General features: G+C 38.5%; 1 protein-coding gene across 1 annotated transcript in view; it reads right to left on the bottom strand.

Moving 5' to 3' along the window:
• Nucleotides 1-25719, bottom strand: part of ADAMTS16 (ADAM metallopeptidase with thrombospondin type 1 motif 16) — a 377420-nt gene that overhangs the window by 335838 nt on the left and 15863 nt on the right. The window contains exon 3 of the mRNA XM_075212833.1: nucleotides 19355-19671. Within this exon, the coding sequence (XP_075068934.1) occupies nucleotides 19355-19671 (317 nt within the window). The remainder of the gene's footprint in view (nucleotides 1-19354; nucleotides 19672-25719) is intronic.

Below are 25719 nucleotides of genomic sequence, written 5' to 3'. Positions count from 1 at the left end.
GGGCATGGGAGAAACGGATGAAAAAGTTAAATAAATATAGATATAAAACTGGTATCTTAAACAACAACAAAATGCAAACAGTTCTCTACCCTTGACCCTCATTTCTCAAATACAAAAGTGTTTCCACCCTGAACCCTACATGAACAGAATTAAAACCTGTCCAGGATTACTCAAACTTTGTGACTTAAGGTACCCACCCCAAATGGTGTTTCAGGTAGCTAGAACTTCTAACACAAATGGCTCTGTGCAGGATTGCCAAAAATCTGATTGGATGAGCAGTGAGTCCAGTGAAATTCCAGTATTCTAATAATTGAGGGGAGGTAGGTATGGTGGATAAATAGTTGCATTGAAAAGTTTTTGATAAACTGTTCATTTTCGACTGAAGAATAAGGATATTGGCTATAACTGAAATGGCTATTGTATTGGTACTGTAATATATGCTAGTTGATCAGTCAGTTTTGCAGCTACACACATTTATGGTCAGAAGCCAGACAGGAGGGCAATTTGTGCGAGAGAATAATTATTAGACTGTTTATTACAATTTATTGCAACATTATTTTTTTACTCCTTTAAATGTAACTTATAAAATCTGTTTTTATACGTGCAATTTTAGTCATTATTTGCTGCTTGATCAACACCAATCATGAATAGAAGAAACATGCAATATAAAATGTATATAAAATTACAACATTGTGTTTATTACCTGCGGAGGTCCTTTGTAATCCTACCTTTTAGGATCTGTGAAGGAATACTGTTACAGCTAATAACTGTTACATCTACTTGGATTAGAGAAAGCAAGGAGGCCAAAAACTATTGCCAATATTGCATTACTATTCACCAGAACAGCATGCCAAGACTTTAACAACATAATGCTGTTCACATCAATTACGTCTTAGAAATATTCCATGTACACTAAAGAGTTCTTGCACTGAATATTTTAAAATCTTTTGCAGCTATATTTCAGTGCAGTGTTAATGATGATAGGTACTCATATGAATATCTAAACACACAAAAAGTTATGTTTTATTACATTAACTGGGATTCATTTCCAATTAAAGTATATTGTTCATGTGAAATTATGATCACTAAAGGACTATACCTTGCAATGTCATACAAAATAACCTTGTTAATAAAGGAATATTACAATTAGAGATGGTCACTAACTCCCATGTTTTAGTTTTGGATCTGGATTACCTTTGTGTTTTGGTTTTGGTAAAACCAAACTTGCGTGTTTTGTTTTTGGTTTTGTAATTTTTGTTTAAAAATCATTTTTTTGGCCTAAAATAATCTTATTTAGTGCTCCACCTGTTTCTTGGATAAGCAAGGTAATTCTAAAGCTAAAAAATATGAAAAAAAAAAGTTTAATTCCTGGTAGGCCATCATTAATTGTACACACAAACCAGATTGTCTTCCTCTCCATCTATGCCTATTGGCAATGCAGCCATCGTCTTTGTGTGTATATTACACCCTACACTTATACTTAAATATATAAAAAAAATGGACAAAGACAGTTTGGTTTCTGTCTCTATAGGCCCCCCTCCACTTGTAGAAAATAGTAAAAAATTCAGCCGTTATAGACTGTACAATATAAATTGAAATGGACAAAGCCAGTTTGGGGTCAGTCTGTGTATGACACCCTACCATTATTGAGAAATTGACAAAAACAGCAGCCTTTCAGGACTGTACGTGATATAGAAATGCCCCAAGTCACTTTCCTATTTGGGGGTAGATTGGACCCTTACATAGAAAGTTTTAAAAAGATGTTATCGTCATCATCTTCGGCTTCATCCTCACCCTCATCAGTGTGTACATCATCATCACAAACTATCAATTCATCGCCGCTTCAATCCGCCATTAGAGAACTGTCAGTGCTTGGATGTCTTTGATGGTGAAGGCCTTCCTCGTGGAAGATGTAGTTCATTTTTATGAACATCATTTTCTCAACATTTTTTGTAAGTAACCTTTTACGGCAATCGCTGACTAGGTTCCTGGCTGTGCTGAATACTAGTTCAGAGTACACACTGCAGGGTGGGCAGCTTAGTTATGCAAAGCAAGCTTGTACATGGGTTTCCAAATGGCCTGCTTTTCTTCCCAGTAAGGAAAGGGACTGTCTGACATTTCCATATCAATTACCTCTTGAAAATAATCCTCCACCATCCTTTGCATGTTAATACTCGGATTGGATGGAATTAAGGTCACACATTTTTTTGAAAATTCTTTCACACCAGCCCAGATGATAAACTGTTGTGGTCTGCCTCCTGCGTCTTCCCTGTTTAGCTTTTGAAAATTTATTTTTTTACGAGCAGCAGCTGCTTGAGAAGCTGAAGGAGGACACGTCGTCAAGTCAAGGCCCAGTTCAGCGGACAACTTGCTCAGCAATAGCTCCTTGCAAAAGTTCACAACTCGCTCATTTTTAAGTAAAGACTCAATGTAGGTCTTAAACCTTGGATCAAGCACAGTGGCCAAAACGTAGTGATCCGATTTCAAGATCTTAATAACTCGAGGATAATTGTGAAGCAAATTAAGTACTTGATCTACAAGGCCAACATACTTAGGGGAATTGCTTGATTTCATCTCCTTCAGTTTCTCAAGCTGCTTTTCCAATAGTCCAATTAAGGAATTGACTTGGCTCAAGCTAGCACACTCTGCACTCACTTCACATGTCACAACTTCAAATGGTTTCAGCACCTTGCAAAGCATTGAAAGGATTCCCCAGTGTGCAAGAGTGAAATACATTCCCCCTACCTTTCCAATGTCATGGCTTGTGCAATACGCTTGCATGGCTTTGCGCTGTTCCTCCATCCTCTGAAGCATGTACAGGGTGGAATTCCCCCTAGTTACCACCTCTTGCTTAAGTTGGTGGCAGGGCAAGTTAAACTGTTCTTGGAGCTGCTGTAATCTCCTACATGCTGTGGCAGAATGCCTGAAATGGCCTGAAATTTTACAAAGCAACTTCTGCACCTCACGGTTATTTCTTAGGAAGCTCTGCTTCTGAGAAAAACAGGGAATGTGATGGAATTCACCCAGCTGTAATGCTCGCACTATATTGTTGGCGTTATCAGAAATCACATATCCTGGGGAGAGTCCAAGTGGTATAAGTCATGTACCAATCACATCTCTTAGTTTTCGTAACAAATTGTCAACTGTATGTCTGTTAGTGAAGCTGGCAATACAAAGAGTGGCCTGCCTGTGACAAATGTTACGTAGTGGTGTACATGCTGCTACTGTTCATGCTGGTGAAGGTGAATGACCAACCCAGTGGGCTGTCACAGTCATATAATCTTTGGTTTGCCCACTTCCACTTATCCACATATCTGTGGTTAAGTGGACAGTGGGCAGAATGGCATTTTTCAGTGCAATCACTACATTTTTACACACTTTTTGGTAGAGTTGTGGAATAGCTTTACGGGAAAGATGGTGTCGCGATGGAATTCTGTAATGCGGACACAAAACCTCAATTAACTGTGAAAAACCAGATGCATTTATTGTGGATATTGGACGCAGATCTAACACTAACATGGTAGCCATGGCGTCTGTGATTCGCTTGGCGACTGCTGTTATATTTGCTTCCCCCAGCAAATGATTGTTTCACAGTTAATTGTTGTAATGTAGGACTGCTCTTTTTCTTGGCCTTCCTCTGGGATGACGAATCACCCCCAGCAGCAGCAACAGCAGCAGCAGTGGGACTAACGCTTTCTTCAGGGGAATCAATTATAGTGCAGGAGTCATCCAGCCTTACTAAGTGGGATGCAGGGCTAACTCCGAGCGCTACTGAGGATATTGATGAGGATGGTGTTGTGGGTGTATTTTGTAGCCATCGGGATGTCGGTTGATGAAGGGTCCTAGCTGATGATGGAGTGCTTTTTTTTTTTTGGAAGAACTTTCAGCTTTTCCCAACACTTTGCCATGAACTCTCGTCAAATGGCGTAACATATATGAGGTTCCAAGATGGTTAAGGTCCCTCCCTCGACTGACTGTGGCTTGACATACACTACAAATGGCTATACAACTGTTGCCTGGATTTGGGTAGAAATAATTCCACACATAAGTGGATTTTTTTGTTTTATGCCCAGGCATGACAATGGCCTTTTTTCTTGTCACGTGCCAGAACTGCTGCCACTGGTGTATGACTTACACAAACAACGTCATCAACAGCCTCATTAGCGCCCACGTTGCCTACACAAATCTCCCCCTCATCCTCTTCTAATTCCAAAGTGGCATCCTCAATTTGTGCATCACCGGCTACACTCGGGCTGTTCAGGCACATATCAGCAGAACTGCTGAAAGGACCCTTCTTTATGAGTACATTATCAGAATGCTCACGATTAGACATAGCACTGGTGGATGGACTCTCCACAGGGATTGGTGTAATTTCTGATTCTGAGCATAAATTATCCTCTAATGCCTTACTGTTTTCTTGCAGCTCAGCTTTGACGCGTAACAGTAGTTGTACACCACTTTTAGACTCCAAATTACTTGGTCTTGCTTGGTCACGAGTGACCGTATAAGAAGAAGGCTCGGTAACATTTTTGGATCTGCCACTAACAGAGGAAGGCGATGGCCTCATTCTTTCTTTGCCACTGCGTGTGTAGAATGGCATGTTGGCAATTTTTTTTTTTTTTTTTTTTTATCGGCAGTTAACTTTTCCTCAGTTACACTTTTTTCGCTTTAACGCAGTAAATTTTTTTTTAGTGTATGTTTTTTTCCCTGATTTAAAAAGACTATGTACTTTTACATCGTCTTTACCAGATGACGTACTGGGAACACTACCATCAGGACTGGTGCCAGAACTGCATTGCTGATTCTGCTCATATGTGGACTGCTTTGAATCCATTTTAATGAGCCCAAACCATTTGTAGTGCAAAATATTCAATAGATACTGCTGCTGACTTTTTGCAGTCAGAAAAATTATTGTTTCACACTGGGGAATATGGGACACCCCAAAGCACTTGTAGTGCAAAATATTCAAAAAAAATGCCTCCTCTATCCTCCTCTTCTCCTGCTCTAACAATTGCTAATAGAATTGCTAGCAGAATTTCAATAATAATTGAAAGAATAAGGTATACAATAATTGTTCTGTCCCTGCTCTAATACAGCCTGTGACCTAACCCTGCTCTCTCTGTCAAATGGCAATGGATTGCTGTGGAGGCGGGTATTTATGCATTTCAAATATCGCGAGAACAGAGTCCCGAGATCCGATGATGTTTTGCCTTGATTTCGATTCCGAACGGGCAGGAGAGTACCGAGCCTGCTTGGCTCGGTACTCGGATAGGCAAAGTTCGGGCGGGTTTGGATCTCTGGGAACTGAGCCCACCCATCTCTAATTACAATACATCACAATGATGCCTTGTGGATAGAAATGGCTTGATTCGACAATACATACTGCATAGCAGGAGATATATATTATGAAGAATGTGTTGTCAGAAATTGGATGTGTGTTTCTACATTTTCCAGTCAGGATAATTGCCTATGACATGATGAATTTAATACATTAATATCTATTTCACAAAATGTACAGTGCTTATTAACGTTGTTGGTCATGTATAAACCTTTTGCACAGCAATTCACCAAGTAAGTCAACCTAATAATTGTAACACCCCCTTTCCTGTAAGATTAAGGCGTGTATGGGTATGGGTGCGTGTGGGTGTGTTTTCGGTTCTTGGCCCAGAAGTTAATCTTTATTCTCGGTGCGCAGTGCCTCCACCTTGGTCTTCAAACAGTAAGCTCTTCGTGGGGTAATGACCTTGTTCAGTGACATCAGAGGGAGACCAAGGAACGCTCTCCGCCCCCTTACCCTCAACTCCAGGCTCGAATAAGGAATACACACACCACTCTGTAGCTAGCTTTAGAAACCACAACGGCACGTTTATTTCTAGAGCGGTTTCCCCAGGCTAGTTTCTTTTTTTTGTAAGTTTGCATAATGAGTGCACATTTAAAACAGTATATCGACTTACAGGTAAACTAAAAAACAGATTAACCTTTAGCTTATCATATAATAACACACATTTCTTAGTATCCTAAATACTAGCTTCAGAGGTACCTCTGCTTCTTAACATTATTTTAGCGAGTACTTCACACTAAACAGTGACATGTAAAAATACGGCAGTTGAAACCAATATAACTTTCACATATAAATATGACTTTCCAATATATAACAATATACGAGTTCGGTACGGTTTACCGATTACAAGAACTCTGACAAGGTTGACACCTACAAAAAAAATCTGATTGTCTAAAAAAACGAATAGAATAAAACAGACTTGAAAACCGAAGCTCCAGATGTCCGATGGCAGTGGCACGCTGACAAGCAGTGATTCTGAAGACCCAGCTATCGGGCACTTCAGTGTGATGTCAGCGCAACTTAGATCTAGGTTAATTTAAAGTGGCAATGTGTGGACCCCGCAGGTTAAGTGTTGTAGGTGTCAACATTGTCGGAGTTCTCGTAATCGGTAAAACTATTACCACCGTAATATACAGCACACATCATAAAGTGCATTTCTTAATTATGTCTACCGGTTCAGTTCATTACTTTTCAGTAATACTATACGAGTTCTCAGTAGAAATAAAATGGTAGCTGCAATACTCCTATGTTAGAGATCCCTCCAGCAAGCATTATAAAATAGTAATAAACACATATTTCTCCGATACTTGTTACATGTAGCAAAACTCCAGCCTCTCTTGAGTGGTTTTCATAACAACACCTGAATCTTATAACTGATTTCCTATATAACTCAGTCCATAAGCATGGCTAACTATCCCTAAACTTACCCTTTAAAGCAGGGGCGGATTGACCATAGAGACTACCGGGAATTTTACCGGTAGGCTGGTGGCCACAGGAGGCCGACAGATGCTTGTTTGGGGGAGTTTAAAAAAAAAATATTCCTAGCCCTGCCCCCCTCGGACCGGGTGCCGGCGGAGGGGGAGGGGTCAGTGTGGTGCTGGGTGGCTTGTGCTTCCACTGTTGCCGCGGATCTATAGATCCGTCCCTCCCTCTTCCAATCCCCGTTATGCTAGATGTCCCGTGTGAGAAGACAGAGAACTTTCCTGCAGCTCCTGTGAGGTAAGTGTGAGAGAAGGGGAGAAAGGGGGGTGGGTGTGTGTGTTATACTGTGTGTGTTATACTGTGTGTGTGAGAGAATGGAGGCTCCTGCTATACTGTGTGTGTGAGAGAATGGAGGCTCCTGCTATACTGTGTGTGTGAGAGAATGGAGGCCCCTGCTATACTGTGTGTGTGTGAGAGAACGGAGGCTCCTGCTATACTGTGTGTGTGAGAGAATGGAGGCTCCTGCTATACTGTGTGTGTGAGAGAACGGAGGCTCCTGCTATACTGTGTGTGTGAGAGAACGGAGGCTCCTGCTATACTGTGTGTGTGAGAGAACGGAGGCTCCTGCTATACTGTGTGTGTGAGAGAATGGAGGCTCCTGCTATACTGTGTGTGTGAGAGAACGGAGGCTCCTGCTATACTGTGTGTGTGAGAGAACGGAGGCCTCTGCTATACTGTGTGTGTGAGAGAATGGAGGCCCCTGCTATACTGTGTGTGTGAGAGAATGGAGGCCCCTGCTATACTGTGTGTGTGAGAGAACGGAGGCTCCTGCTATACTGTGTGTGTGAGAGAATGAAGGCCCCTGCTATACTGTGTGTGAGAGAGAATGGATGCCCCTGCTATACTGTGTGTGAGAGAATGGAGGCTCCTGCTATACTGTGTGTGTGAGAGAATGGAGGCCCCTGTTATACTGTGTGTGTGTGTGTGTGTGTGTGTGTGAGAAGGGGGGCTGCTATACTGTGTGTGTGGGAGAAGGTAGGGGCTGCTATACTGTGTGTGTGTGTGTGTGGGGAGGGCCTGCTATGCTCTGTGAGGGAATGGGGGTTCTTAATATAATGTGTGATATAAGGGAAGGGAGGAGTGCTGTCTTAATAGTGTAATGGTGGGAGGTAGGCTATTAATTTAATGGTGAAGATTAGGTGGGGGCTAATGGGTGCTATTATTTGTGGGGTGATGGGGAAATTTAATTTATTGGTGGGCTATTTAATAGTGGGGCCTATTAAATTAGGATGGGGTGACAGGACCTTTGATTTAATGCTGGGGTGTTATGGGGCTATTAATTGAATGTGGGGCTGAGTTTGGGGAGGTGGGCTCTTTAGTAAATGTGAATAAAAATGATTTAATGCCGGGGATGGTTGTGAGAAATGGTAATATTAAACGTAAATTATATTCATTTTTGCTGGGGTTAGTTGGAGGGAAATGGGTCTATTTATTAAATGTGTATGCTATTAGTTTAATGTAAGGGCAGGTTGGATGGAAATAGATCTATTTATCAAATGTGAGTACTATTATTTTAATGTTGGGACTGAAGGGAGGCCTAATTATTAAATGTGGGTGCTATTGACTTAATGCTGGGGCTGGTTGGCAGTTTCTAAATTTCATGTACGCATTATTTTTTCCATATAGGGCCTCCAGCATTCCAGGATCCAGACAAGCAGCAACTGAGCTAAAGACACCAGCAGCCACAAGGAGTAAAAGTGACACGAACAGCTTGGCGAGAGCAGGACTGTCTGCCAACTGTCCTGAATCTGGTGGGGCAGTCACGAATTTCGGCGAGTCTCTTGCTTAGTCAGGATTTGGTCCGACTTCAAGGACAATTGGGAGGTAAGTCCCGCTTGCCATGTACTGCTCGTGACGGCAGAGCTGCGTGCATCTAACAGTAGTGCACACAGTTTTGCCTGTGTATTTGTTTAAAATGATAACCCTCCCCTCTGTCTTAAGAGTCCCGGGCCCCTCAGAGCCTTATTCCAGCTCGGATGATACTTTAGTGGTTGTTGCATTGATTCCATTGCCTGCCTTCTACCTTGCACAATTCTCAGATCACTTTGTTGAACATATGGCCAGCCCCAATTACATTGACAATATCATTAATCCTGCCTCCTTTGCACCTACTATATCACCAGCAAACCCTTGGAATAGCTCTTCCCTTCACTTATGACATTGTCTACTAACCCTCCCTGCACTGTTATTAAGTCAAACCAATCCCCCAATCACTGGGCACATTTAAGGCTAATATACAATTGTTACAAAAGAGGTGTTTTCTAGCAGATGCGTGAAGCATTTCACCTTTGTGGTGATCGCAGTGGATAGCCATTAGTTCTAAGGATTATTTTGTAATGCATTTTTTGAAACAGACAGTACACATTTATATACAGAGAGAGATTTGACTGGTAGTTTGCATCTCATGACGTCAGGGGAAGATGCAACAGTGCATGAGGTGCTCATATGCTGCTCTGCCAGACTGATCAGACGCAATTGTGCCAACATGTTTCGTAATAGTTGGATTTATTAAACAAATAAAGATTTGTTTCTGTGAAGTGAATATTGTAAGGATGTGTTAGTAGGCAACTAAACAAGTTGGAGCACAGAGGCATAAACCAGTCGCAGATAATGCAAAAGTGTAATGTAATTTTATAACACAGGACTGGCTGCATTTGCCCTGCATTGCTTTAGAGATGACCCACTGTGTATTAAGTCATCACATTTAGGTTTTCCTAAGTGTTACTACAACCAAATTCCAGTAGCTCAAAATCCTGCCCACTTTTGTGTTGGCCCTACCTACCATTGTTTTGGTCCCACCCACATGAGGCCACTTCAATAATTTTTTCCAGGGCCACTTTAAGTTCCCAATCCGCCCATGCTTTAAAGTATAACTCAGTCCTGGAACAAGTGTATATATCATTAATCTTCAGGACTTCCCACCTGGTCCCTGACTAACCAAACTAATCTGTACATTTTGCTTAGTCTTTATAATAAATCAAGTACTATAAAAAAACTGAAGGGTACATATCAATATATTGCTTGTGGTCCAGTTTCAGGCAATCTCTTGCTTGTCAGCTTTAATAATGTACTTTGCCTTGCTTCTGGCAATCAGATTTAATTTTGCACTCTGTTATTACCACTCCTCTGTCATGCAATTGGTCCCCTTCCTCTCATGTAAATCTCTTCACCTCTTCTCCCTCTGTCTTTAAATTTCAGCCTGCTGCTGTAAATGTCACTCTGTTTAGTCTCCTCTTGTCTCTCTTCTCCGTTCCAACTGCTCACTTTTTTCTCCGACAATCTGTTTTCAGAAAAATCGCTACATTTCTTCTTCAGAGACTCACAAGGCTTTTTCTGCTGACAACATTACAGGGTTCTTCCCTGACTGACACACAGGTTCTCTCACTGACAGGGACCAACTGACACACTGCAGCTGCCAGTTTTAAAGTCATTCCTCTCACACCTCTCACTTTTACCTTGCTCCCTTGGTCTCTGTGATGTCACTGTGAGCAGAGCTTTTGTCAATATCCGACATTAGTGTACATGTGCGGGACATCATGTCTGCCAGCACTACACAAATATATGTGATGAATTGAAATAAAATGTAGTGTTCAATTTTACCTTGCCTCCTGCTGCAGTTCTGAGAAGAGTGGAAAAGATAAACCAGCAAGCTCCAACAATCTTTCAGTAAATGTACTTCCCATGTGCTAGAATGCAACAATCTTTAAACAACATTTTGTTACCTAGGAGACTGCAAACCAATTTCTCAGAACAATGGTGCTTTAGGGCTCATTTAAACATGCACTTTCAAGCTTGTCTCATGTCTCTCTGAAAATACTGTAGGAACAGGAATTAGTGATCCTGGATTCATCTAATGTTAGTACCAAAACCCCAAATCAAACAAAAACGTGGGACTATTTTGCTACTTTTAGTACCGATCTCAGGTTCAGATGGGATAAGAGGTTACACACAGAGATAAATGAACCATATCACTGCATTATTGTGTAAACCTTTTTTTTTTCACACTGCATATACTGAAAACAATGCGAAAATTATCTGAGAGTGCTTTCTGATTCAATTGCCGGCGATGTGGAGTGCAGATATCTCGCTGCGCACATTGCCTACAATTACAGTAAGAGCCTCTGCTCACTTTTGTTCGCACATCTATGGGGTGCGAGGAAAAATGGGTGAAAATTCCAGCCAGAACATTGGTGCAATGTGTGTCTGCATATATTGAATCTCCCCAGATTCGTTTGTTCTCTGGCTGCCTAAACCTCTCACCCTTCCCCTTTTCTGCTGTGCAGTGAGCTTCTATAGATTCTCTCTTTTGCAGATAATATTAATTTTCAGCACCTTGGAGGGGGGAGGAGGTTCTGGGAAACTGCAAATCCTCCTAAGGGCTACCCTGACATCCATCACGACTATATAGGCCATCCTATATACAGGATTATTACTCATTTCACTATTAACAGAATTACAAACAGGCAATAATTACAATACAATTTGTTAGTGTGATTATTTATGCCCTATTGTCTACATTGCATTAATTGCCATAGAACCAACAGAATCACCTTTTTTATATTAGGAGTCATATCTCCTTATTTTATATTGGATGTCTATATATGTTTATAATAAATTGTTAACATTTATTCTGCATTGGTCTTTGTACTTATTTTAATTGGCTACACCTGTATGTATTCCTAGCGCTGTTTTTTCTGTTTTTGATTTCATCTTGTTGGGAGATTAGCAATTACTCCTATTATTACAGCTGCGTTATACGTACGGTGTTAAGCAATTGCCTTTAGCCCAGCGCAGGATTTTGTTTGTGTTTGATGTGATCCATCTGTTGTATTGCTATTCCTGCTGCTGTGGGCTAATATATCCAATCTTTACTTATTACACATTATATTTTCTGACAGTGATCATGGCAGAATTTATTTGTTTTAATTAAAGGAGGAAAAGGAGAGAGGGGTATCTATCTAAATTACAACATCCTAATCAGGATGGTACTATTATTGATGATTCAGATCTGTTTAGAGGTTTCACAAAACTAGAAAATCTATTGAAAGATGAAATGCGTCATTGGTGGGACAGTGTTTCACTTCAAAAATATATTGACAATAAAAAGATCCCTCGGGGTCTAAGGATTTTTAAAACACTGGCCATCAATGACGATGTGGAATTAAGAGAACAATGGGAGAGTGCTCTAGACAATTGTTCAATGACCCTTATGCGACTATTAGTATCATATAGGGAAAAAAAGATACTGGAAGTATCTAGAGAAATTGAAGAAAATAAATTACAATTATCCAAATTCAAAGACTATCAAGAATTTGAAAATAGAGATAATACTAAAAATAGACGAGTGGAGGAATATGAAAAAGAACTAATCTCACGTAAAGAGAAAAAATTTGTGAGAGACACAATCGATTATGAACAGGGAAATATTAGAACTTATAGAAAAATTAATTAATACAAACCTTATAATAAAAGACAATCTAGAACTTCTAGTAACCCTAGACGGGAGAGATTACATTTATCCCACCCCCCCCCCCCCCCCTGTGAGAGGAAATCTTACATGACATAAAATAGGACAAACTATATAGATAGCAGAGTATTACCAAAAACTGATTTTAGAGGAGATAGAAAATCTAACCGTCAGATACAAGAAGAGCAGAACACTCGGTCTAGGGATACATCATATTCTGATGTATCCAAACACACTGAAGATGATAATCAACATTTTTTAGGAAGACACAACAACTTGGAACAATTTGCTCACAGAAACCGCTTTCAAGAACTACATACAAGATCCCCAAAAAGGTCCAGAGATTTTGAGGCAAAAGAGGAGGAAGGAAATCTCAAAAAAAGATACGCAAATTAACTGATACCAAGATAATTTATAATCTATCTGATGTGCAATTAACTCCTGAACAAATTAATCTGTTACAAAAAGGATTGAATTTCGCCCCTAGTACCAACCCGAATTTATTTGATCTTTTTTCCGAACTAAATAGATTCATTAGAAAATCTATGTAGAAAAAGATATTTTGCCCAAAAAAAGATAAAAAATATGGCTAACGATATAGGACCTATCGTATTAGATAATGAAGATATGACAGGACTTGGGATATTGGAATCTCTATTGGAGGAAGGTAATGAGTCTGTGGATGATGACCATGAACCTCGTCCTATTTTTGACATTAACAATAGTGCAAATATTTCATGGGGATCTGAAAGATCAAGATTTAAATGAAAATCGAAATTCTTTCCTCATAATCAGAAAAGTCCAGATATACAATGCTTTTATAAAAAAACCTTTAATGACTTTAAAAGATTATGTGATTCTCATCCTAAAAAAGAATTAGGAAAGGAAAACATAACAAAAAGGTGAGAGAATAGCTTTGGGACAATTAGAGAAAGATATGTCTTTGACGATAAAACCAGCAGATAAGGGTAGTGGAGTTGTAGTTATGAATACCTCATACTATATCACTGAATCACTACGTCAATTAGGCGACTTGTCTTTTTACAAAAAATTAGACAATGACCCTACTCAATATTATAAACAATTATTATCACATTTACAGTTAGCTTTAGAGGACAGTATAATATCCAAAGATGAATTCCACTTTCTGTTTGTTGAACATCCTATTATTCCAGTTTTTTATTTTCTACCTAAAATTCATAAATCACTTACACATCCACCCGGGAGACCCATTATCTCCGGTATTGGATCTTTAACATCTAAACTTTCTGCCTATGTTGATTATTATTTACAGCCTTCCGTTATTTCTTTACGTTCCTATATTCAGGATACTATGTCCCTTTTCGAGAAATTACATGGTTTTGTTTGGGAAGAAAATATGGGCTTCTTTACTTTAGATGTTACAGCTCTATATACCCATATACCCCACTCTAGTGGTGTGGAAGCAGTCAGAAATACCCTTAAAGAGGTAACCAATATATCTACTCCTCATTGTTTGTTTATTTTGGATTCAATATTATTTATTTTAACTCATAAATTACTTCTTATTTGACACCACTTATTATTTACAAACTTTAGGGACAGCGATGGGCACCAAATTTGCCCCTAGCTTTGCAAACTTATATATGGGCCAGTTAGAAGATCTCCTAATTTGGAATGGTCCATATGGGGCAAATCTGGTGTACTACGGTCGCTATATTGACGACTTATTCATCATTTGGAAAGGTGGTCCATTATTAGCAGACGAGTTTGTTTAATTTCTGAATACTAATACTTTTAATTTAACCTTTACATACACATACAGTGAGTTAGAAATAAATTATTTGGATGTAACTTTTTTTATTCAAGATAATAAAATAATGACTAAAAACTATAATAAATCTGTAAACACAAATAATTTCTTACATTATACTAGTGCACATCATAGACCTTGGGTGAATAACATACCAAGAAGTCAGCTTAATCGTTTGCGACGTAATTGCACATTGGATGAGGATTTTACTACACAAGCAGAGAATGTGTCAAAATTTTATGAATAGAGGTTATCCATGCGAACTGTTAATTGATGCCAAACAATTTGTATCTGAACAAATTAAGTCTAGGCCATCTCAACTAACGATTCATAAGAATAAGAAGAAAAAGGATAATATGTTTAGAGAAGGATATAATGAAGATGATAGTGTACCTATCTTTATATCGAAATACAATTCAAAGTCATTGAATATTAGAAAACTGATAGGGAAAAATTATGATATATTAAGACAAGATGCAATATTAGAACCATTATTAGGCAATAGACCGAAAGTTGTTTTTCGTAAAAATAGAAATTTGAAAAGTTTTTTTGACTTCTAGCCAGTTTAAAACAGAAAAAGGAAAATTGTCAACACCTGCCATTTCAAACTGGCTATTACCTAGAATTACAGAATGTTATAAATGCAATAAGAAAATATGTATGACTTGTAATTTTATAACAAACAAAAAGAAAGATGTTATTTCTACCGTCTGTGGCGAAATATTGCAGATTAAGCATTACATTACATGTGATTCCATGTTTGTTGTATATGTCTTAGAGTGCCCTTGTCGACGTCAATATATAGGTAGAACAACTAGGTCCTTAAAAACACGTTTTAGAGAGCACAGACGTAATATCAGTATAGGTCTACAGACACATAGTGCGTCTAAACATTTTTCGTTGGTACATAATCAAGATCCTTCAGGTTTACAACTAACAGGAATTGAATTAATTACAAAAACCTCTCGAGGAGGAGATAGATTTAGAAAACTATGTGAAGCAGAAACATTATCGATTTTTAAATTAAAAACCCTCAGTCCAGAAGGACTAAATAAGGCTTTGGACTTCTATGAAGATTAATTATGAAGTACCAATAACTAATGTACAGTTAAAATATTTAATATGTATTACAGTGATAGTAGTTATTATATTATACCTGTGGTCCTTCATAGATCTATTAACATCGGATATTCAGGATCCATTATTCACCTGTTTGTCCATTTAGTTTTTATATATATTGGACAATGCCATCATTTTTATATAGCAATATTAGAGCTATATTTATTGGGATCTTTTAGGCCTGTGTGTTTGTATATATTTGATTATATTTGGTCAAAATACCTCTCTCTTTCTTTTTGGTAAATATAATAACGATATTCATGTTATGTATATTATTGTACACCCAAAAAAATGTGACATGGATACTATATGCCATATACTGTATTATACATGCATTTTATGATCTTTATGCTATATATCTTTTTTACATATGATTACCTTTACAGCTGCTTTGGATGCAGCTGATTAAGTGAGTAGTTCATGATAGACATCTGGAACTTACCCTTCCTCCTTCATCTATATAAGAATGAACTGAGACATGACATCTTCATCCACTTTTTGGCTTGAAAAAGTCTCATGCCTGAGACGAAACGCGTCACCGCCGAGTCATCTACTTCTCTATTTTATTTGTTGATTCTGAATATACATTGATATATGGCATAACGGACTTACTGTTCGAGGAACTATTTCACACTACTCTTCGTTTTCTGCACGGGCAGAATTTTTGAATGCACACTTTTCTGTCACATGTTGGTAACCACCCAATCACGGGAGAATTGCAGTTTATACCACTAGGAGGACTCACTTGCAGGAGAATTCCAACACTAGCAGCGGATAGCTGTAGGAAATCTCACTCCGGAGAGCCGCATATTAACAACATAGAAGAGGACCGTGAGTACATATGGTCTACACTCTCTATTATATGCTGGATTCAACAATTGACTTCCCTATACCGGGATATTCGAGTGTTCATTACCTCTAATCTTGCTCCCAGGATATATCTGCAGCTGTGCTAATCAATATAACGAGTTAGTGTGATTATTTATGCCCTATTGTCTACATTGCATTAATTGCCATAGAACCAACAGAATCACCTTTTTTATATTAGGAGTCATATCTCCTTATTTTATATTGGATGTCTATATATGTTTATAATAAATTGTTAACATTTATTCTGCATTGGTCTTTGTACTTATTTTAATTGGCTACACCTGTATGTATTCCTAGCGCTGTTTTTTTCTGTTTTTGATATATTGAATCTCCCCCGATTCGTTTGTTCTCTGGCTGCCTAAACCTCTCACCCTTCCCCTTTTCTGCTGTGCAGTGAGCTTCTATAGATTCTCTCTTTTGCAGATAATATTAATTTTCAGCACCTTGGAGGGGGGAGGAGGTTCTGGGAAACTGCAAATCCTCCTAAGGGCTACCCTGACATCCATCACGACTATATAGGCCATCCTATATAAAGGATTATTACTCATTTCACTATTAACAGAATTACAAACAGGCAATAATTACAATACAATTTGTACTTCTGTATATGAAATATTGGTTCAAACAATATTTTCCAAGGATGATCTCTGTTCCATAGAGAAGGCAACAAAACATCTGAAGTAGTGGTTTCATTGTTGGAAAAGTAAATGTAACTAAAGAGTGTTTGCTTGACAAATTCACATGAGTGATCTTTGCCTGTGGTGTTCCCATGGTAATGGAATTGTTAGAGAAACTGTTTGTACAGTGAAGAAAAAAAAAACCTGTTGTACGGACAGAACGTAGCAAGTCTAGCACAAAAGGGAGCAAAATAATACTTAAATTAGTACTATTTATGAAAACAAAATACCACTTCACAACAGTAAAATAGAAAACCAACAGGGACATTTAATAAAAACTGTAGAAAGCAATTATTTTAATGTGTCTTTTTTCTGTGTTGGTGAATTGCTAATAGATATAAGGGTCTGAAAATAGACTATATGGGGGGAATTCAATTAGCCGCGTTACTGTAAAAAATAATGCGGCCTGTGCATTAAAATAAAAAAATAGGATGATATATTTTGCAGAACAGGATTAAATACAGTATGGCCCCCTTAATATTAGCAGGTCCAACAAGTGAGGAAATCAGTTCAAATAAATCCAGTGAGATAGGTTCCACAGCACATCTCTAGCAGAGCATTACCTCTTGGCCAAAGTCAGTCAATAACATTCGTTTCCAGGTCCCAGGGTAGCCTCTTCAATCACCTCTTAATCCCACTTTGAGAACTGTCTGCACAGGGGAGTTGCAAAAGGTCTCGATTGGTGGGCTTCTCACACTATCCAGCCCCCTCCCGTAATCCCCAGGTGTCCTCCCTCAGGTGGCCCCTGCTAGGTCCGGCTCCTGGCTGTCTGTAGAGCTCGATAGTGGACAATAGGGAGCAAACAGAAATAACAATGGTAGCTTAATTCACTCAACTTCCCTTTTCCCTGTGGAGGTGGAATTTAACCCCTGGAGTACTTTTCCAAGGAGATGTTATAATTACATCACTGATACTTCCTGATAACAATGGATTAGATTAAGGGGTTGTAACACTGGTTCCATACACCATGCCCATTTCTTTACAGTTACTTTTTACAGTAATGCGGCCAATTGAATCTGCCCTTATAAACACTACAAATATAGCAATAAATAGATTCGCAAAATTGTGTCAAATAGGGATTAGCATAATGGGAAATTAAAGTGGAAGAACACTTCAATTTTTTTCAAGAAATGGAAAGTTAAAATAGTCGTTATTTGCAAACCAGATATAAAGTCTGTCAATATTTAACACATTTATATAATTTCTAAACCAACAAATATGAAGACAGGTTTACACTTAGCATTTCTTTAGCCTTATTAAATAACTCCCAAGTATCTCAAGCAAATATTTAGAAAGCTAAAATTGCTAAATAGTTTTGATAATGGTTGTACGTCTAACTTTTAGATACAAAAAACAATTGTCTATCTTTGTAAAATATAAATGCATGGGGACTTGTAATAGTATTATATCATTGATACATTGCTTATTTCTTTATGGTAAATCTATTATATGGGGATGTGATATAAACCATTCACCTCCAATTATCAGCAGAATATCTGCCTCTTTACTTGAAAACAGGTGTTTCTGTGAAAGTGGCTGGTCTTAGGGCTAGGTTACACCTCAGAACAGAGATAGTTCATTTGTAACTAATTATTTCCACTTGCATGAATTTTGGCGATTAATCTTGTCCATAGGTTTTAACAAGGATAGAAGATTAATTGTTTTTCCTAAGAGATTATAGGCAATTATGTGCATGAATTGTTCATTTGAAATAGAGAACACATGAAGGTGTTTACATTGGCACAATTAACCTCATAACATCAATAACATTATACCTTGTTTAATTGGACAGTTTTTTCTAAAGCGATTAATAATATGAGATATAGGACTGCCTGTTATAAGTATAGACAAAACCTTTTACTTTTTCCTCACTTTTATCATAACATTCAAAGGGTGTTCTGGAAACTTCTCATCAGCATATGCTATGTAAATGTACTTAATTAATCGTCCCTTAGAAGTCCACTATATTGAAACTACTCGTAGGCATTGAACAAAGCAAAGCAGACTGAATGCTTATCAGAAAATGTGTCTATTACGGGTCCATTCACATTACATTATTTTTTAACTAATAGTATTAAAGTGCATTTACCAGGTGCTACCAGGCTTTAAGGACATGCATTGAAGACATTATCTTAACACACACTGTATAAATGCTTCATCTTGTGTCTAAAATCTCTTGTGTAGTCCTGGTCTAAGGATTGATTCAAATGCACTTAAGCAAAGTACTTAGGGCCCAATATAAAATAATCAACAAACCCTGATATGTTGACTTTTACCAAACTTATATCACATTATTAAAAAAAATACAATTTGCACATAGATTAACCTTCTGGTATAAAAAAAATATATATAACTTCTGATAAGAAGTTATGCAGCAGTTTCTTGGGAGGTATTGTTGATGGAATAGTATAGTATGTTGCATATGTGATTTTGGCTCTATATTATTATGTATTTTTCATTTCAATTTAGAAAGCTGAGGAAATAGTTTCATTACCTCACAAAATGGACACCCAGGAAATATGTGCTGGCAGTAAAATGCTCATGTGGCAATCTCTGAGCAGCAAGCACAAATAAATAATAATAATAATAAATATTGTCACACTTACCAGGCCATTGCATGTTGAAAGAGCTACTGTTGAATTCTCATGGGATAGCAGTTTTCCTTTATAATAGCATAAGTTGTGCGATGGGTAATCTTCTGTAAATTTAGTCCTTCCTTCTCCAAATGTTTGAATTTTAAATCCAGGTGCCAATAGGTTATTCGAAGTCTCTAATTCCAAATGCAAATCCTGTCCAAATCCATGAATCTTGAGATGAACTGTACCCATCTCAGCTGACCTCTTTCTTCTTTGATGGTGGCTTATGTCGTGTGTAATGTAATTTCCATCTCTGTCCACCTCATATGCCACAACAATGTCATATTCTGTCAAATATAACATGTACAGTAACTGGTAAAATGTACAACTTACAAAGTTATTTGGAATGATATAAAATAAGCTATCTGGGAAATCTCAGTTATATCTCAGAATTCATTGTTTTCATGGGTTCGATTTCAAAACTTACAACCATTCACACCGCCCAAGCTACTGGTCCAACTATTATTTGTGCATCATGCTACTCACCTTTCTTAGTAAGCATGAATTATTCACATCTCTGGCTCTAACACAAAATACATGTGGCACATTATAGCTGTCCAAATGGCAAACGTCTTCATTTAGATACATGACCAAATTGACAGAGGAGAAGCAGCTGAATAAGCTGTGCAAACACTCTTTTCTCTGCTTTGTCATCATTTTCAAATCGTTTTTTGCATGATTGACTGACATTGAATACAAGGATCAATCTTTTGATTTAATAAAGTGGCAGGTGCCACAATCTGAGGAAGTCTCAGCTCTATAGTCCTATTCCAACTTGGCAGATAATTTGCATTTTATAATGTAAATAAGTATAGCCATCACACACACAACTCTCTCACTGCAAGGCTCCATACCACCTCAAGAACTAACATTGATTTTTTTTTATTTCGCACTCTTCCAGCTTCACCAGGATTACTCTTTTGATACTAATTTGTGTAAATATCTTTTTAATTTACGTGCATATGAAAAAGAAAAAAAAAAATATATATACTTTTTGCGATTCTTTCATAGTTACTTTCACACAATTAATTTAAGCCACAAAATGTAATAGGCTTACATCCTACCCAGAAAGACAAGCCCCAGAACATACTGTGATTCAGCCAGGTGTTTCCAACTCTTTTAAGCAATAAATTATACCTTGCACAAATATTCAGATCCTTGACCAATTTTCGAATTTTACTGAGCAAATCATATGCTGAAATTGTATTGTCTAGTGATATTTTAATTTCAAAGCATTAAAACTCAATTTTATTTTTTTTATGTGACTTTTTATCATACAAAAATATCTCATGACAAATAAACAAAACTGACATATGTTCTTTGCATAAGTATACTTTACGTATTGAATCCCTGCACGTCAATGTGTTGTAAAACCACCTTTTGTAGCAATAACAGCTTTAGGTTATTTGAGGTAAGTATGTACAAAGTTTGCATACTGTTTGAGAGGGTTTTTAAACCATTCTTTCATGCAGATTTGCTCCTAGTTGTTCAGATTAGTTGGATGATATTTGTGCACCCCAATTTTCAAACAACGGTACAAATTCTCAAATTAAAACAGGTACTCTTGTGGGTAAATGTATTAACTTTCAATTTTTTTAACTTGGCAGTTGCAGTGAAAATTTAAAGCAGCAATGCCTTTAAAGATATTGCCGCATTAAATTTTCACTGCAAACTCACCGAATAGCGTCGAGTTAAAAAAAAGTAATAAAAAAATAAATAAATAAATCGGAAGTTAATACATTTACCCCTGATGTATTTTCCTATGTTTTGCACTATCCATTTTTTTTTCTATTTTAAGAAGATGGCCAGTCCCTGCTGCTGAAAGGGAGCCTCACAGCAGGGGGAGGGTGGCCCCATGAGCTAGCCATCGGAATCCCGGAGAGACACTCAGAGATGGCTACTGCTGCTGCGGTTTGCGACCTGTGCACACAAAAGGCTACAGCGCTTACGCCCTTCTCATGCGCGGATCAGTGTGTGCACAAGGCAGTGTATAAACCGGCCTGTTCATACCTGATGTGTGAGGAGTCATCACTCCTGACAATGTTCAGTTGTGCATCCATGTGTTGGCGAAAGCTCACCACCTACATCTGGTCAAAGCGAACAATAGGAGGATGGATCCTGAGCTTTATAATATTTAAAATTATCAACTAATTTGCAATAACCACTGTTACCCTAACCTAACCCTACAATATAACTCATGTTCTTCCTCTCTTTCACTACAACTCTCTCTTATCATACACAAGTGCTCATTCTCTCTTTTACACATATACATCCTAACTCACATCTTTCGCACACACTTTATTTCACATGTACTCTCTCGCTCACTCTCTCTACCAATTCAAGCACTCTTGCGCCCTCTCGCTTATCTCTCTCTCTCTCTCTCTTTCTCAATACATAACCAGACATACATACACACAGAGGAAAAACTGATATCACACTCGCATACGTTATTTCTATCTTTCCACACACACACGTACACACCAAAGAAACCCTGATTTTATATACACAATAAAGGATTCATAAAACACAGATTAAAGCTAGTAAAATAATGGGGTAACACATTACTGGATATAAAATGGAAACTCACTTCTGAGAATGTTTCCTGTTAAACTGTAAAGAACTATATGTAGTGTATGCAAGGATTTTGTGCATATGATCTCAAAGTTATCTGTGTGAAGTAAAATTTTGTACTACATGTTTGCATGTATGTTTATAATAACTGAGAAAAAGGATGAATGGATAGGTTTGTTGATATTTTTAATACATTATGGTGAAATTGATAATAGATTTGTGTTTAATTAGCAATTAAGAGATAATGATGAGCTACTTGACAAGGACTTCTTGAAACAGCCTTCTATTTAGGATGCATTAGCGTGACATCTGGGACTCTGTCTATGGTTGTAGTGGTACAAGACTACTATTCAAAAAGATTGTATAGAAAGATACCTCTTAAGAAGAACTGAAAAAAAAAAAAGTCAGCTAACACCACTATATTTTACTTAGGTATTGTGTTTTTTGAGGTGTGGGCAGCGTCAGACTTGTACCAAATATACTGAATAAAACGTTAGTCTAAAAATTCTATCTTGGTCTCATCCTAACAAAAACATTTTCCCACAAAGCAACTTGGTCACTCATGCTTTTTGACAAACTCTGGACATGCTTTTTACATGGTTGACTGATGTGCTTTTACTCCAGTGTCAGCTACTGAACTCTGAAGCTCCTTTCAAAGGGATTGTTAGTCTCTCTGACAAGTCTTCTTCTTGTCTATGCAGGGAGTTTGAGGGACAACATTTGTGCATACTTGCCAACCTTTGGCAATCTAATTCCGGGAGATCCCAGGCAAGGGAGCGTGGTTCGACGGCGGGGCGCAGTAATTTGCGTCATTTTGGCTCCGCCCCCGTGCCAAAAAAATGGTTTATGCGGGGGTGGGGGCAAAATGACACGATTCACCAGGAACCGCGTCATTTTGAGGAGCATGTTGCTATATGTGGGATGTTTGCCTGCTCTCCCGGGAGTCCTATCCCAATTTCAGGAGTCTCCCGGACATTTCGGGAGAGTTGGCAAGTATGCATTCGTGTGGTTTGATGTAGCTTCCACACTTTCAATAGAACAATGATCCCAAACACAAGGCCAAACTAGTGTAGCTTAAGTATAAAAAGGTGTATGCCCTACAATCGCTCGTCAAAGTCCTGATTTCAATTTAATTGACATTATGGGATCATCCATATAACCTGAACAACCTGGAGCGAATCTGCTTGAAAGAGTGGGCCAAAATAACCAAAAAAAGTGTGCAAAGCTGAGGCATAGTTACCAAAAAGCATTTAAAACTATCACAGCAAAAAAAGTTTGCGAGTATTCAATACTTTTGCAGAGATTTCTTTTTTTTTTTTTTTTTTTTAGTCTTTGTAACATGAAACAATGTCAAATTACAAATAAACAGAAATCTTGATGGGTGCTACCATGAAATCACTGTAGCTAAAATACATAAAAAGCACCACCACACCAAAACTTAGTTCAACCAAAAAAAAGATAAATGTTTAAAGCGCTGTTTTTTAATAAAAGGGAATAAAATGCATTCAAATAAAATGACAGTCTTGACAAGGACCTCAGGTTTGAAAATGTTGACGTCGAATGAGGTTTCTGAAGGGCAAATTGTGTACCACCAAAATCACGGTCAGAGATTGCAAATACAGATCCTGGGAACTCAAAAAACATCTTGGTATTTGACGAACACCCATTCTCACAGCCTATTACAATTGAAACCGAGACACTGTGGGGCATATTCCATTGACGTGCACATAACTACCGTTCGTACAGCAATAGTGCACATAATTACTGTTGGTATGGTAAACTTTAACACTGGTTTCTGCTTGCGGCGAAATAAAAGTTAAAATTACTGTATTACCGGTAAAGATGCTCAGGCTCGGTTCCTTTTTCGAAATCGAAAAAGAGGTTAAAGCTCATTGTTACTTTGTCAGATCTCGCGAGTTTTGGAATCTATAAATACCGCCCTCCACGGTGATGTAGCGTCATTGAAAGAGACACAGAAGGGGTAGCACACTTTGTAGAGCAGTTGGTCAGCCAAGTAGATAGAATTGAAAGAGTAGGGGGTAGCAGTGTTCAAGAAAGTCTACAGTGACATTCAGGAGAGCTCCATTGCCAATTCTCATTGCAAAAAAATACAAATACTAGTGCTGTCAGGTTTGCGCACATAGAATGAGTGAGATCCTGCTGTCTCAGCTGGTATTTGCTAGACTCACCCAGAGGCGCAGATTTGGGCTTAGCGGCTTCCACCCTGCAGGTCCTGGCCCGCTCTGGAAGTTCCCAGTGAGACAGAACAGAGAGGTGACTGTAAAACCCATTGAAGGGCAGATGCTTGAGAGGAGGAAATGATGAGCCTGGACAGGGCAGTCCACGTTGAGGTAGCTAGACAGAGTTCAGCGGTATACAGAGTATGCAACAAATAGTGAACCACAGCTATTGACACTTGGAGGTGGAACGGATCACCGGAGGTCAACTGTGCATGCAGAGTAAGTAGCGGGCGTTGATCACAGCTATCACCACTAACGAGTGGAATAGGTGAGCAGAGATCAGCGGTATACAGGGTATGCAGCAGACGGTGAACCACAGCTATTACCACTTGGAGGTGGAATGGATCAGAGGAAGTCAGCGGTGCATGCAGAGTAGGTAGCAGGGGAAGATCACAAGAGGGAAGAAGGAACTGCTTCAGTCCAGGTGAAGACTCGAAGAACCAACACTGAAAAGATGAGGGGAGGATCCTTATAAAGGCGTCCTGACCAGTAGCTAGATAGGTCAGGTAACACAGGTGAAGCATAGCACAGGTGCAGACTGCCCTTGACAACATGTACAATGAGGAGAATCAAGATGAGGGCCGGTGTGCCGATGCTCGAGTGGAGATTCCCGGAGAGCGGTGTGTGACATAGGGTTCGTGTAATTCTGCAGTCAAATTCTACTGTGTTATATAGGTAATGCACAAAGATGAGAGCTCCATTGCCATTAATCATTGCTGAAATAGAAATTATAGGGATGGCTGTCTTGGTCTAAATCTGCAGTTACAGTTTACTGTACCATAGCTCACTCAGAAACAGGAGATGGCAGGGTTCAGTGTTGAAACAGAAATTGTAATAGGGCTGTCAGTGTTCTTAAATGTCTCCAGTGACATTCTACTGTGACATAGCTCATACAGAAACAGGAGGGGTGACATTGTTGTTGTTACTCTCCAGTCTTAGTGATGATGATGCTAATTCCTCTACCTCATGTGCTAAAGCCTATGTTCAAGTGCATAGTGTTTTTAAGTCAGGGAAACAAGAATGAAAAAAAAAAAAAATCTACCTTTTTTAAAAGAAACATCTCTTCAAAAAAGGTGAACCTTTACTGTAGAAAAACATAAAATTGGCAACATGCCATTCTACCCAAAATATCACCAGGCATACCAGCATCAGGCAGCTCCCTTCCCTTAGCTAGATTTCAGCACCTGCAATCTACACTGTCATCATATTCACCCTCATCATTGTGTACATCTTACTCAAACCATACCAATTCATCCTCGCTGGAATCCACCATCATAGAAGTCTGTGTACTTTGATGTAATTGCTGATAATGGACTTCCTCATGGAATTTGTAGTTCATTTTATGGCAGAGCTGTCACAATTTTTGGGCAATTCTTTTAGAGCAGACCAAATATCAAAATGTTGTGCAGACTCATCTGCATCACCACTGGGTGTCTTAGGAAAGCCAAGTTTTTTCCTAGAAGCAGTTGCCAGAGAAACTGAAGGAGGAGACGTCATTACAAGATGTTGATAGCTCTTTGATCC

This window comes from Mixophyes fleayi, chromosome 5, assembly GCF_038048845.1.
Source record: "Mixophyes fleayi isolate aMixFle1 chromosome 5, aMixFle1.hap1, whole genome shotgun sequence".
Taxonomy (NCBI): domain Eukaryota; kingdom Metazoa; phylum Chordata; class Amphibia; order Anura; family Limnodynastidae; genus Mixophyes; species Mixophyes fleayi.
The sequence above is the reverse complement of the archived record's forward strand: the minus strand, read 5'-3'. Positions and strand labels throughout refer to the sequence as shown.